Source organism: Dinoponera quadriceps, unplaced genomic scaffold (assembly GCF_001313825.1).
Source record: "Dinoponera quadriceps isolate SergipeBrazil2010 unplaced genomic scaffold, ASM131382v1 scaffold1782, whole genome shotgun sequence".
NCBI classification, from domain to species: Eukaryota; Metazoa; Arthropoda; class Insecta; order Hymenoptera; family Formicidae; genus Dinoponera; species Dinoponera quadriceps.
In genome coordinates this window covers 926,095-939,502 of record NW_014555947.1, presented here as the reverse complement: position 1 = coordinate 939,502, position 13,408 = coordinate 926,095, and the positions used below count along the sequence as shown (strand labels likewise).

General features: G+C 44.2%; 1 protein-coding gene across 1 annotated transcript; it reads right to left on the bottom strand.

The window, feature by feature from the left end:
- Positions 1–1,469: 1,469 nt before the first annotated feature.
- On the bottom strand, positions 1,470–6,235 carry LOC106746051 (DDB1- and CUL4-associated factor 11). Its single transcript, XM_014622202.1, has 10 exons — positions 6,075–6,235; positions 5,434–5,536; positions 4,976–5,222; positions 4,721–4,867; positions 4,471–4,652; positions 4,300–4,392; positions 3,958–4,204; positions 3,708–3,863; positions 3,522–3,628; positions 1,470–3,451 (listed from the first exon to the last, which is right to left on the bottom strand). Exons 1-10 carry the CDS (start codon positions 6,152–6,154, stop codon positions 3,302–3,304), a joined length of 1,512 nt encoding a protein of 503 aa, XP_014477688.1. The 5' UTR covers positions 6,155–6,235; the 3' UTR covers positions 1,470–3,301.
- Between the last annotated feature and the right edge of the window lie 7,173 nt (positions 6,236–13,408).

Here is a 13,408-nt window from a genome sequence, read left to right as displayed (position 1 = left end):
CGACTATTCCCGAGAGCGATTACCTTGAAGCGCCACCGATTATCCGGCGAGGTCCGGGAAGCGAGATCCGACAGTCGCCGAAGAACGACGAGAAGGTGGAACACGGGGCGTTTGTTCTCAGCATACACCGCGCTGTTATCGCTTTATCTAGATGCGAATGCAAAGTACGACATCTGCAGAAATCCCCGCTCGATCGGGGAAGAACATGTTCCTCCTCTTCGTCTTTTCGGCCGCTGCGGATCCGCGTAATCTCTCCTGCGAAAATCATTTTGTGAAGAAACCGCAATGATATTCGAGAGAAACGAGAATTCTAACGTTTCACATCGCGAGTAAGATTGTTCCTCGATTATTGGAAGAAGATTCATCCTTGCGGAAGGGAGAATAGGGAATTCTTGCAACATCGTCAAATGCGGTAAACGCTAAAGTGCGTTCCGATGTTCACTGCCAGTACTGCAAATTTACAGTTTGTGTCGTGTATCTATAGACTTGAAGTGTTGGAATATGCATTTTAGCGTTCATCGTAAATCGGAAAAACGTTATTACAACAAACCCCCTAAACAGCGCGATAAACAAATTGTATTTACAAGACGAGTTAACTCGGCTGCACATATACAGACGCGTTATCACACCGTTCTTAATAACAAAGACGACAGACGTCAAAGTCTCACATGCGCTCATGTTGCATCTCGCGTCGGTTATTGCTCGTCCTTGCGCGCGTAATCGTCGCTGTAATTGCGATCAATTCAGTATGAGAGCGAATACGGGTGAGAATTCGCGAAAGGAAAGGATTACCCCATCGCGTTAGAAATTGGAAAAGGGTTCCGTTTATGGAGCCGCGTCGATTTCCTTTTCTTCTTGCGCGACGACTCTGGCACCGAATAAGTCGACGATATTCAACGATACGGAGCGAGTCGCAGAAATATCTTAATCCAAGGCTCCTTCGAGAGATATGTGCTCAAGGAAAATATATATCGCCATATAGACATATATGCATTTTCTCATATCTATCGACAATAGAAGTCTCTCTCTCTTTATCGCCTCCTTGTTTTTCGCAGCGCGCGTGCTTCTTCGCGCACAGCTATATCGGGAAAAGTATCGGGGAGTCATCCGCCGCCTTTGTCTCCGTGAGTATTTATGTGAGTACTCCATGAGTACGTATGCGAAACCCGTGGGAGAGAATTGTGTCGCTGATTACACGGTTCGAGTCACGTAGTTTTTGAGATAATTACTAATTAGACTTTTATGCGCGTTGAAAAATAGTCCTTGAGGATCGAACGGGGTATGATGTCAAGTACAGGTTCATCGCGAATTCACACGCAATTTAGCCGTGTTTGAGCGTCGGGAGGACAAAAAGAAAGAAAACACGTGGCATGTATCAAAGTTGTTCCGATGTTGAGATAAATTTAACCTACGCAGCTACGACATCTATCCTGTTGTAATGACTGGTCTAAAATATTCAAGTCCGTGTCAACAGTCAACTTAACATATTTATTTCGCATGAGACAAGTTTCAAGAAATGGCTATTAATACGTGCCTATATGACAACAACGTTAAATCGTGAAACGAGAAAGAAAACATAATGAATCGTGTAATTATCGACGTGATACAAGCGCGAAATGTTCGAGGTTCATACAAGTTGTGACGGATCGGGGATTTGTGCGGCTTCCAAATTCTTGCCTATTCACGCGTTAAATAAATTATCACCTATTTTACTTGGCTTCCGTAGACGCGAGAGGTCATGCCGGTTTAAAGATCTCGTCGTTCACGGAATTCGATATAGTAAAGCGAGTGCATTGCACGCGCGTACGTTCCTTCTCTCCTTACGCGTGTTAAGTTTCGCCTTGTGTCGTTTCTACATGTATTAAATTACAAACGTTAATGCCGGACTTGGATGCAAAGTGAATAACTATTTATCTCGTGGGTAGGTATTGGTAGCTAGTACTTTTTACAAAATGGAATTAGTTGGTTTGGCAGCGAAAAAGAGAGAGAGAGAGAAAAAGAAAGTGTGTGTGTGTGTGTGTGTGTGTGTACGCGCGTGTGTGTCACAATTTCAAAAGATATCTTTATTTTTACTGAATAATTTCTTAAGCGAAAGAAACAATTCCAAAGATACGCGACAGCTTTTATTCTCTCCGAGAAAGCTGTAAGATTAAATATCTACAGACCTACGATTTATATAATAATTAAATTTTTATTAAACCAACAACATGTTACATCCTTCACGAAAATAAAAATGTACAATTGATCGGGATAAAGCTTAACAATCAAGCTAAAATCGCCTATTGACCCATGTGGACACAGGTATCAACGCATGTACGTAAGACGGCTGTAAAATCTGCTTAAAATAATAAAATGTATCTTTTGGATTTGCGTTCAAGACAACGCACGATTTACAAACCTTCAGTTGTATCGAAAATCCAGCTCGTCCGAGCTATTCCACGTAAAATTGCAAAAGGAAATTCTTTCCATCTTTCTCGCATTATGCCATGAATTATGGAACCTCTCGAGTAAATTTTATAGAGAAGGAAACACAAAAAGTGACAGCCGCGCCCGACTCAGACAATTACATATACGTTGAACGAACGCTTATTCGACAAACAGGCGATCCGTTTACCTTTTGGTCCTTTCGAAAATCCCAAATGTGACCGTTCAATTGATTCCGAGCGCTCTGTCCGAATAGTCTGCGCTATAACTGAAGCTCGTCTCAAAGAGAGACACTCAGATCTAAGTTTACAGTCAGTCAGAATGTCTTACGCGAGACACTTTTCAAGCAAGGACCACCGGTACAGGTCTACGAGGTGAAAACCTTCAACTTAAGAATAATAACCGAGCGTAACTCGTTACATTAACCGGAGCCTACGGTAAAACGGTAAAAGATAATACGCTGTCGTCTCGTTAAACACACGGATGTGCATCTCGCACTCATCGTCGCAGAAGATAAAACGTTTCTTTTTCAACAAAAACGAACTGTGTGTAGCAGGGCACCTCGCCTCCTTAGCAGTAAAAAACACTTATAAACGACGCGGAGAGGAGGCGAGGAAGCCCTGAACGTTGCGTGGAACAGGTCGTTTCTGCATCGTGAAAGAAGAATTGAACGGCGACAGTCCCTTCTAAAGCGCGTCAATGGTAGGTAATCGCGCGACAGAGAGAATGTTCGCTCAGTCTTGTGTACAACATGCACTCTCGCGCTCACGGAGAATATATATATATATATACTCTCGGTAATGACCGAGAGAGAAAGCACAGCCGTCCAATTTCGTGGAGAGTAAAAACAATTGGAAAAGAACATTACAAAGTCGCGTTAAGGTTGTCTCGTTCGTTGCGCGGCTATCCGCTCGCTCCGCCGTGGTGGTGGTTGTGGTTTTACTTTGATCTCTTTCTCCGGTCTCCGGTCATTCAGGGCATTCATCTCGTCGCACATGTACCGCCACCTGACCATCTTACAGTCCCACTGTAACAAGACCAGCCAAACGATGCGTCAATGTGTGCTTCGCAGTAACGTCGGAATAGATCTTACTTACAGACGTGGAGACGATGTAAGGATAGAACGGGTGCCAGCTAACGTCACGAACACACATTTCATGAGCGAACAAGTTACGCACTATCTTCCCCGTCAAAATGTCGTATACTGAAATCGGGAATCGTGTGTGATCGAATTGTTCGTCGACGTAGCGACGGTTTTCCCTTCACGTAAACGAGAAACTTACTGTAGACTCGACCCATCGAACATCCCGTGTAAATGTATCTTTGACCAGTGGTGGCTGCTGGTGAGAAGTGACAACGGATCAAAGTCTCTCGGACGCAGTGGCCGCGAAACGTCATGACACTGGTGTCGCCATCCATCGGTTCCTTCGCTCTGCGCACTGAAAAGCACTCTTTCAAGTGAAACATCGAACACCGGCTGACTCTTCTCTTTCTCTTCACCATCTTTCCCCCCTTGAGCGAGCAACTACTTACATCGTTTAGGTACATGCTGCCACCTATAGTCCCAGTCCAGGTCCCTGATAGCTTTGCGAGTGTTCATCATGCCAATTTTATTGGAAAGCGCGCGAATGTCCCATAGCTTGATGGTTTGATCTTTAGAATTAGTGATTAAATACCGGCCGTCACCACGGGAATCAATGTACGTGATTCCGTCTCTATGACCTGCTAATGTTCCAACCGCTATCGGGTTAGCTGCGTTCACCGTTCTCCTGTCCCATACCTAAACACAGTGAAAATGGACGTAGTGCGAGTCTTCAATCTCTTAGCGATACTCGATAGCGTTGAAGAGAAGAAAAAAAGTCGAATCGGGTGTACCTTGCACAATCCGTCATCGCCGGCGCTGTAGAAAATCTGCGAGGATCCGTCGGCAAACGCAACAGAGTTTACATCGTCACCGTGTCCTTCGAACTACGCAAACCAAGCCAGTATTACAGTTTGAACACGCGCCGCAAACACGCGTAGTCTCCCTTTTATGATTCTACAAACCCGCGATATTCGCTGATTGCTTCCGCGGTCGTAAAAATAGAGGTAACCTGAGTTCGCGCCACCCAGAATTTCGCGGCCGTCGTTAGAAAAAACCAGGGAGAACACGCAAAACCGTCGCACTCCAGGATTCAATGACAGCATTTCTTGCGTAGAAATTTCTTTGGACACGGAACATTGATACACTAGCGGAAGAAAGAAAGGAAAAAAAGCATAAAGATAAATGGAATCATCCAATCTCGGTGATACTTACAACATTCAGACCAGCTTGAATACACGATGTTCTCGCCGTCTGGGCTAAATGCGGTGTCCAAAACGCTCCAGCCAACATCCCGCGCAGGTATTGTTTTAAGTATATTGAATTCACCATTATGTGTATGGTATAAATGCAGGACTTTATCTGCCAAGATTACATACGATTAGACACAGGATAAATTAGATTTGTTGCGAAAGCGATTCTAAGCATAATATTTTCTTGTATATATTGTGCTAGAAACAAGCATTATACCTTGGCTGGCAGTAAGGAAGAACTTTCCATCATTGGAGTATGTACCACAGAATATTTTACTCTTGTGGTTGGATATCAGATCAAACCTGTTGGGTAGCAAGTTATTATTTATACAACATTTCTCAATTGTATTAAAGGCAGATCCTATAGTTCTCTTCTGTATCATGGATACGATTGATGTATTCTGTTTCCTGGAACTGTCGGTTATTTCACATGCCTGTTTGATAGCGAAGCTTATCTCTTTTTTCTGAAAAACATCGCATAAAGTTACTGACATATAATTGCGCGTGAACACAGAATGTTGTAAATACCACAAGATATGCATAATGCAAGAAACCTGAGAGTAACAAGAGATAAATCCATGTCAAAAAATGTTTAATAGCTCTTTTTTTCTAAATCAAAGCATCATCAAAAGAGAGAGAGAGAGAGAGAGAGAATTCTTGCTGTTGGTAACTCACATCTAGCCTGTTTGCGTTTGAAACGGAGGCTTGTTGCCGCTGCAGGTCGTCATCAGGTTCGACATCGGATTCATCGGACACTCCATTCAATAAATGAGAACTACTGAAACACACGATAATGTCAAAAAGATACGACGATGACCCTGCTGTTGCTCAGCGTAGAGGTTATGTTATTGACAGGTCGTGCAAGGTGTGACGTACGATGGTGTCCGGTTGTCTCTCCGTAAGAGAGGCGATGAAGAGAAGATTTCGACGAATCTTCTCTCTCTTTTCGGTGCCTTTCAAATAATGGAAGAACGAGATTGAAAGAGAGAGAGAAAGAGAGAAAGAAAAAGTGCGAGGAAGAAGGGAAAGAGGAGAGAAAAAGAGAGAGAGAGAGAGAGAGAAGGAGGGGGAAAGAGAGAAAGGACCAGGGATAATAGTATTGCATGATAGCAAGAGATGGTTGCGTGTATGCGAAAGAATATCCGAAAGCGAGGAAGAGAGAAAGGAAACGAAGAGCGGCAGAACGAGAGAAAAAGCGACAGAGAGAGAGAGAGAGAGGTTAGGAAAATAGCGCGCGCGAGAGAGCAAAACGGCGGCAGCGGAGGGTGTAGCGGGGGAATCAGTGGCAATCACGCGGAGAATACCATGTAGCTAACCTTCGTCTTGAGTAGTGCAGGAGAAAGATGAAGTCAGGATCGCAAACGGAGTCCATTGTGCGAGAACTGATACCACCCATGCAAAGAGAAATTAATGATATTTACAGTCGAGAGAAACCGAACGAGAGAGAAGTGTAGAAGGGGGTTGATCAATCGGTCGGTCGGTCAGTCCGTTGGTTGGTCTGTCGGTTAATTGGTTGACGTTGATAACGACGGTAATCACATGCACCGCCACCAGTTAAATCTCGCTTTTCGCATGGCGTGCTGTCAGGTGAGTTTTTCCAACTGTGGATAAAAGGTGACCGGGAGAGGAGTCGATACTTTTTCGAATTTTGATGTGTAAAGCTTTTCATACAGTTACCCATATAGTACAAATATTCGGTAGACATTCCAGGAACATCTCAGAAATATTCGAATATCTCTAAAACGTTCTTAGAACCTGTCTTTTGAACATTCGTGATATATGGATAGTCGCGATTAACTATATAAAGACGATAGGAGCGATCTTTATGTTTTTTACTCCAAGTACGAATCCTTGAAACCGTATGTTTTTTTTCAGTAATAACCGAAATACAAACTTGTTGCACCGATATTGGAATAGATTGATAGGGAGGAAGCGATTGACAGGAATGGATTTGCCGTATCAACTTGCCCCGAAATCACGACACACTCGAAAATATATCCGGTTGCTTTTGAATCGGATTCCTTTCTCATTTTCACTTGCGATACTTTTATAACTTCAGTGAAACAGTAATGTGCGGGAAATATCTGTGTTTCGAAAGAAGCAACTCGCGATTTATTTTTCACCATTTCTCTATCACAGTAAATAAACGTAAATGAAACGTAAGGCCAATTTCATGGTCCTCGGTTTCTCTTTTGCTACCTCTTTCGTATTTTCTCAGTGTCGGTGCATCTTTTTTATATCTTTTACAGCAGAGCTTTTTCCTCACTTTTCATCTCGCCTGCATTTAACGCTATTTTATCACGCTGTTTCGCGCAGCTTCCATTGAAATGTCTAAAAAATATCGCTTACCTGCGTGACGTGCAAATACGTATAGATAAATAAATATTGTTTCGCGTGCTAAATATGCATGTCGAATGCGTACATACGCCGTTCGCGTTTACGTACGAGTTTCGAGTCATTCGCAAATTCTTCGTCACAATGACGTGTTTCTCCAAGGTTCCAGCGATATTGGTTCGCGATCCGCGTTTTCCTTGATTACTCTTTTATATATATTATTTTCTTTTATTTACTTCATTGTACAACTATACTTTTTGATCTCGCGGAATATAAATTTTTTTATCGATTTTACTCATTATATTGTATAAAATGACATTTTGGATAAGCCTGCATTTAAATCTTCGTCAGAAATCGTGCGCAGAGAAAAAGATTTCTTTGGGTTTATATAGTGTATGAGCGTGTATGAGCGTGTTCTAAAGTTTCAGATAAAGATAAAGAGATAACCAAGCGCGGATTGAAGTACGGTTTATTAAAAAAGTTGAAGCCCCGGGATAGACATTTTTAAGAGAAGTTTATGTAACAAGAATGTGCAATTCAGGCCATACCGCTGCTGAAGAAGCTTAGAATTTAATACGACCGGAAAACGATGATTAATTCTGCGTTGCAACGATTAGCGCGGTTAGTTCCGCGACTGGGACGTGGGTATTATAACGATGTCGGAGCAATACCGCGACGTGCCGTATTTTGAAAAATGAATAAAGTGAATAATGACTCAACATGCTTGTTTCATTTCTCTCCGTTCGCCGCAACGACCGTCATTTTCCGAACGCATATTTTTCTCCGTTTTCCGATTATTATCTCAAGGTACAGCGTCTTTCTCTCTCCCTCTCGATTTTGCGTCATAACGTTTTAATAAAGCATCGTTCGATTCACGTTCCGAGATTTAGCCTGTTAAAAACCAAAAAAAAACGGTTCTTGTAGAGCGCACACATATGTATAAACAGGTCGATAAAATCCTGATATTTTATCCGCAATTGACTGTCCGTTTGATGAAAAATACGACCATTTTTGTCGTAGAGGTAATAATACGGAATTGAGAACGCGAGTTGAGGCGAGAGATAAAACAGGAAGAACATGGAAATGAATAAAGAAACACCGGTGAGATCTTCGGTCTCGTTGAATCGAATTAATCGCCGCGTCAGAAATAAAAATTCGACGACGGAGCGATAGCGTGTGATAAATTGGACACAATCGAATGATGCGTGCGGAAAGAAAGTGAGTATTTCGTTCGTGTTGGAAGTGACCGCGAGAAATCGCCCGTCACCGCCGTCGATGATGCATCATCACCTTCGACCTTGTCGATCGCGGGAGTGCTAATAGCGTTAGCAAATGTTGCGCCGCTATTTCCGATTGTCCGCGCGTACACCCGTGCCACCGAATCGATCTCGCATTCAACGAATAATAAATTCGCGGTGAACTTCCGTTCCGGAAATGTCGAGGCGCAGTAACATTCGATGAGCTGAGCCAAACGAAGGAGCCTCTCGGGAGGGTCGAGAATCACGGAGCCGCTCGACGGAATTTTAATTTCAGCCTAAGCCGATAAGAGAATATTTAATATTGACACTCGGAAAGCACCGACGAGAGTAATATTTATGGGCCCACTCTCGAAATGCTATTCGCTCGTTCCGCGTATTATATTAATTTTACTGTTTATTCACGTGGAATTTCGAGGGGGTGAGGGCGAACGCTCGTTTTGCCACCTACGCTCCTCGTTGTTAATCGCCGGAGATCGCAACCTTACGTCGAGCGACACGAACAGAGAGAATCCAAGAGGAGCGTATTTGAGAGAGAGAGAGAGAGAATTTAATTGAATTCAAATCGAATTAGGTCAACGGGGCGCGACTTCTCGAGAGCGACCGAAATCTTATTAGGAGATATAAATTCGCCGTAGTCGACAGGAACGCCGACGGGAGGAAGGAGGGAAACGAATGAACCGGATATGTACAATAGGCGACGCGTCGCGACACAATAGCATAATCACGAGTGAAATTAGATCGGTCGTTTATCGATCGGTTCGTTGACTCTCGCGAACCCCGCTACAATGCGGAGCGACGGATAAAATCAGAGTGATACCCGGGCGTGACTGTCACGTGTCGTTCGACGACGAGTGACGTCCGAATCCGCGGCGAAATTCTCCTCGAAGGGCGTCGCGCGGCGAACGAAAGACGAGACCGTAATTCCGGACTTGCGTCATTCGCGAGAAACCAGACCTCTCTTTCTCGCTCTCGTTAACCTTCCGAACTCGCGTCAGCATTCTGAAGAGTCATAATAATAGACACTGCGAAGAAGAGGCACAATCGTCCGCGACGCGATCACAAAGTCGAATCGATTCTGCCGCTCGTTACGTATTTATTTTCGCGCCGCGATAATGGCATCAGGTGTGCCTCGAAGGGATAAACCGTCCCCGAGATTGCGTTTACTCAACTCGCGAAATTCCGGACAAGATCGCTCGGCCGCTTTCTCCTCGCTCGCCGAAACTTTCGATATCGGAGGATTTCGATTATCGAGCTTCTTGTCTCATCCTCGTTACACGTGTAATTCCCAATTGTCACGTCATTGTCGATTAGGAGGGACAGGTTTGCAAATTGTTCCGCAGAATTTCGCTGTTGGGACAATCAGTCCAATTGATTGCCCTTTTTGAACGATCAATTGTAATTGACTGCACAAAGATGACGATCTTTCCCCGTGTTCTTATGATCGTCAGGGACGATCCGTCAATTATATGTTTTTCTTTTCTACAAGAACCGAAATAATTTGTCCAATTTTAATGAAACCCATCTTCAAAGGGAGAACATTTCGCGATTCCTTTACGACCGAATCTCTCACAATAAACTATGAATGAAACGCAACGTGCCGTCCCTCCCCTGCGTAAAGGACGCGAAACGATGCGAATCGGGAGGACGAGCTGCATCGCGACCTACTCGGCGCTTTCGGCCGGTCATTCAGTCATCAGGTCGAATCGGCGGTCGAGCGTATCGATGGTTTTTATCGGTGCCACCGCGAGAGGAAACGGGAGCAACCGCTATCTCATCCCCTCCGTCTCCTCAACCATATATGTATGTCCTAGCTATCTACCTACCTAACCAACTATACCGGCCAATCTACCTGCAGCCCAGACCTATAATTTCCAGGCTAGAGGCCTACACCCTGGCCGGGCGAGGACCTGAGCGGAGGAGCCAGGCTAGGCGTAGGACGCGCACGCGCGTATCCTTCGCCGCCGCCGCCGTCGACGTTGACGTCGTCGTTGACGGCGATACGAAACGCGCGCGCTGCTGCTGTCGGTGGTAGTTGCCAACGGGGGTGAATGAGGGAAGGGGCCTGTTTACAGGATAACAGGATCTTCTTCGGTCGCGCCAGTGTGTCCGCGAGAGACATCACGGCGCATCGGCGCGGCGTACAACGGGCGCGTACCACCCGCGCTCGACAACTCGCCGCCGCCGTCGTTCACCCCCCGTAAAACGTGAAAGATCGGCCACTCTCTTCTACGCTACTGCGGCTCTCTTCTCCTCCTGTTCCTCTCGTCAGCCTTTCGTTCAACAACCATCGCCGCTGTTTATCTATCTCGTCTTTTTCTACTTCCACGTTCGCCGCTAAATGAGAGAGGGTCTATGAGTGCGGTGTGCTCGCGTGTTTCCCGATATCGTTCGGCAACAGGTGAGTCTCTCGCGCAACCCTCTCCGCCTCTGTTTGTCTATCCGTATGTCCTCGCGTTGTGCATTCTTTCGCCACCGTCTCGTGTGTGTGTGCGTGCGTATCTCGTTATTGGTCGTCCTTGCGTCATCTCGTTTCGTCGAAGATCTTTCTTCCTTGCCCGCGATCTTTTGCGACACCTCGCAACGTCTGATGTGGTTTCGTATCACAGGGAGAAAGAGCGTTCGTGCGTTGGAAGAGATTCGACGAGGAAAAGCGGGAAAAATTAGGGCTGAGAATTACGGGCGCGAGAATCGGAAATGAAATTGGGATCGTTCGTAAGGATGACAGGCCGCCGCCGCTGGCTGCTACTTGAGCTCCTCTCGCTTCGGGGCGAGGGTCGCCGAAGATCGGATCAGAGGGGTGCGTTCGTTCGCAAACGTTAAAGGCTCGCGCTTATATCGATTTACTGGAGGATAACGCCCGTTAAAACGTCGATTCACCGGCGGAAACTCACGGCCATCCCAATTCGTCGCAGACAAGAGAGAGAGAGAGAGAGAAAGAGAGGAGGAGAAGAGGAATGTTTTCTCGCGACGGAGAAATCGGGCAGGGAGGGAAAGAAGAACAATGAGGAAGGAAGGAAGGAAGGAAGGAAGGAAACGAATGCGAGACTCCGAGCGAAGGACATCTCCCATCGAGAATCGTATTTCCTGCACGGAAAGTCTTTCGAGGAAGGGGAGAGAGAGAGAGAGAGAGAGAGAGAGAGAGCGAGAAGGGGATGCAACATATATACATATATTTGTCCGTCACCTCTATCCCTCTTTCCTTCACTTGGCTTTCAACCGGCTCTCTCGTCCCTCTGTTATTCGGTCGGCCCTTCCAAAGGATTTCACTTATCTCGCGAAAACGGTCGTATTGCGTTACATATGTTAGGGGAGAGTTAGCGATTGAGTCCCTTCCTTCATAAAATATCGTCGGAGATACGTGAGAGGAACATCCATGAATTTTTCCATCTCCTTTGTAAAAAATACAATCAATTTTTTTTTCCACGTTTTTTTTTTACGAACATTCGATACGTGGCTCAGCATGATCGCGTTGCACACGACGACGAATCTTTGTGTCTCACTTCTCTCACTCTCCTAAATTTAGTCCTACATTTCATCTCGTTCAGCATATAGGACATTTCGATGTTGGGTTTCCAAATTCGTTATCCATGCGGTGTTATTTAATATCACGGACGCGCACAATACTATTCGCAAATTGAGCTGCAAATGAGTAACGAGACCTCGTTTACGCTTACAAGTTGAAACGAAACTTTCAATGTTGATAATTAAAACTGTTGCCATTCATAATGGCTTCGGACGGATTCAATTCCACATTCAAAGTATCCCGTGGGCTTCGGAGCGTTCTGTACGTACGGAGAAAAAAAATTAATTAAGCGAAGCATACAAAGAGGTTTCGGATTAAATTCCCACAAAGGAAAAATCGTAGATCGTAGATCACGACGTGTCTGTCTGTGCAAAATTAAACGAAGGGAATTGAACCGAAAAGAATTATCTCCTACAAAATGGAACATCCAATAAATGCGAAAGACATTTTTCATTCTCATGCACTTTGAGAAAAAAAATAGTTAATTTCGTTACAAGTTACAATTATTTTCGGCGTCAGCTGTAACATCAAACAAAACATTTTCCTTTTAGTGCATAATGTGTCTACAAACAATAATAAATAAAGCTTTCAGGAGCAATTCGGTCTTATCGGAAATCATGGAAGAGTATTTAATATTCGAAATTGAAGATTGGATTGTAGAATTCTCGACGTTTGCTCAGTATTCCCAATATATCACGCAATAAATGGTGACGATGTAACATATTTTTTTCTCATCCTGATTAATGGATTAAAGTCTCTGTTAACTTCCGATTATTCGAGCGTAAAAATAAAACGGATATACGCAAATGAAAGCGGGAATACACGAAAATAGAGTCATGACAATTTAATTCTCTATTTCGAAAATTTGACACACACGAGTGCACCGAACGGATCACTATCGGCTCTCTCTTTCCGATACGCCTATTACTAATACTATGGCTGAGGAATTAAAGGCCTCTCTTTTAATTTCGCGATCGTTCCGTCGGGAAACAGACTAAATAAATTGAAATATTTCAAAAAGAAGCAGTAGAATGCAATTCAAAGATTTTGGATTTTTGAAGCGGTGGAACTTCGCGATTTCACAAGCGGATGAATGAGTTTCTACCGATTCACATATATCCCTCACAGAGACGAAAATTTGAACGTGAATCCGCACATAACGAAGCAGCAATCGCGAAATAGTTTGAAAAAAAAACGTCACGACCAGTTAAAATCAGTGAGCTCGACATCTCGCGCTGCAATTGCGAAAAAACATGGTAGCTCTCGCATTCGTACATTGAGAAAAAAAAATGATCACCAACATTATAATCATTTTCGGCATCAAACATACATTTGAATTGCTCTGATAAGAAAGTAGAAATAACAATTTGCATGTCAGATTATTATCTATAATTATTTCACTGTGCAATTTAAGCCACGAACACCAAATATTTTTCCTTCAGGGTAGACACAGATCTATCCTTATTAATGCAGGTTAATAGTATATAGGCAGATCACACGACGTGGCTGCGGTTATCTAGATCTGCGGGTGTTC

Excerpts from the sequence above, each read along its gene's own strand:
- LOC106746051 (XM_014622202.1), bottom strand. The coding sequence starts at position 6,154 with ATGGGTGGTATCAGTTCTCGCACAATGGACTCCGTTTGCGATCCTGAC. Across the intron at positions 5,537-6,074 it reads CTGCACTACTCAAGACGAAG|TAGTTCTCATTTATTGAATG; the intron begins GTTAGCTACATG and ends CGTGTGTTTCAG. Across the intron at positions 4,653-4,720 it reads TTCAAGCTGGTCTGAATGTT|TGTATCAATGTTCCGTGTCC; the intron begins GTAAGTATCACC and ends TTCTTCCGCTAG.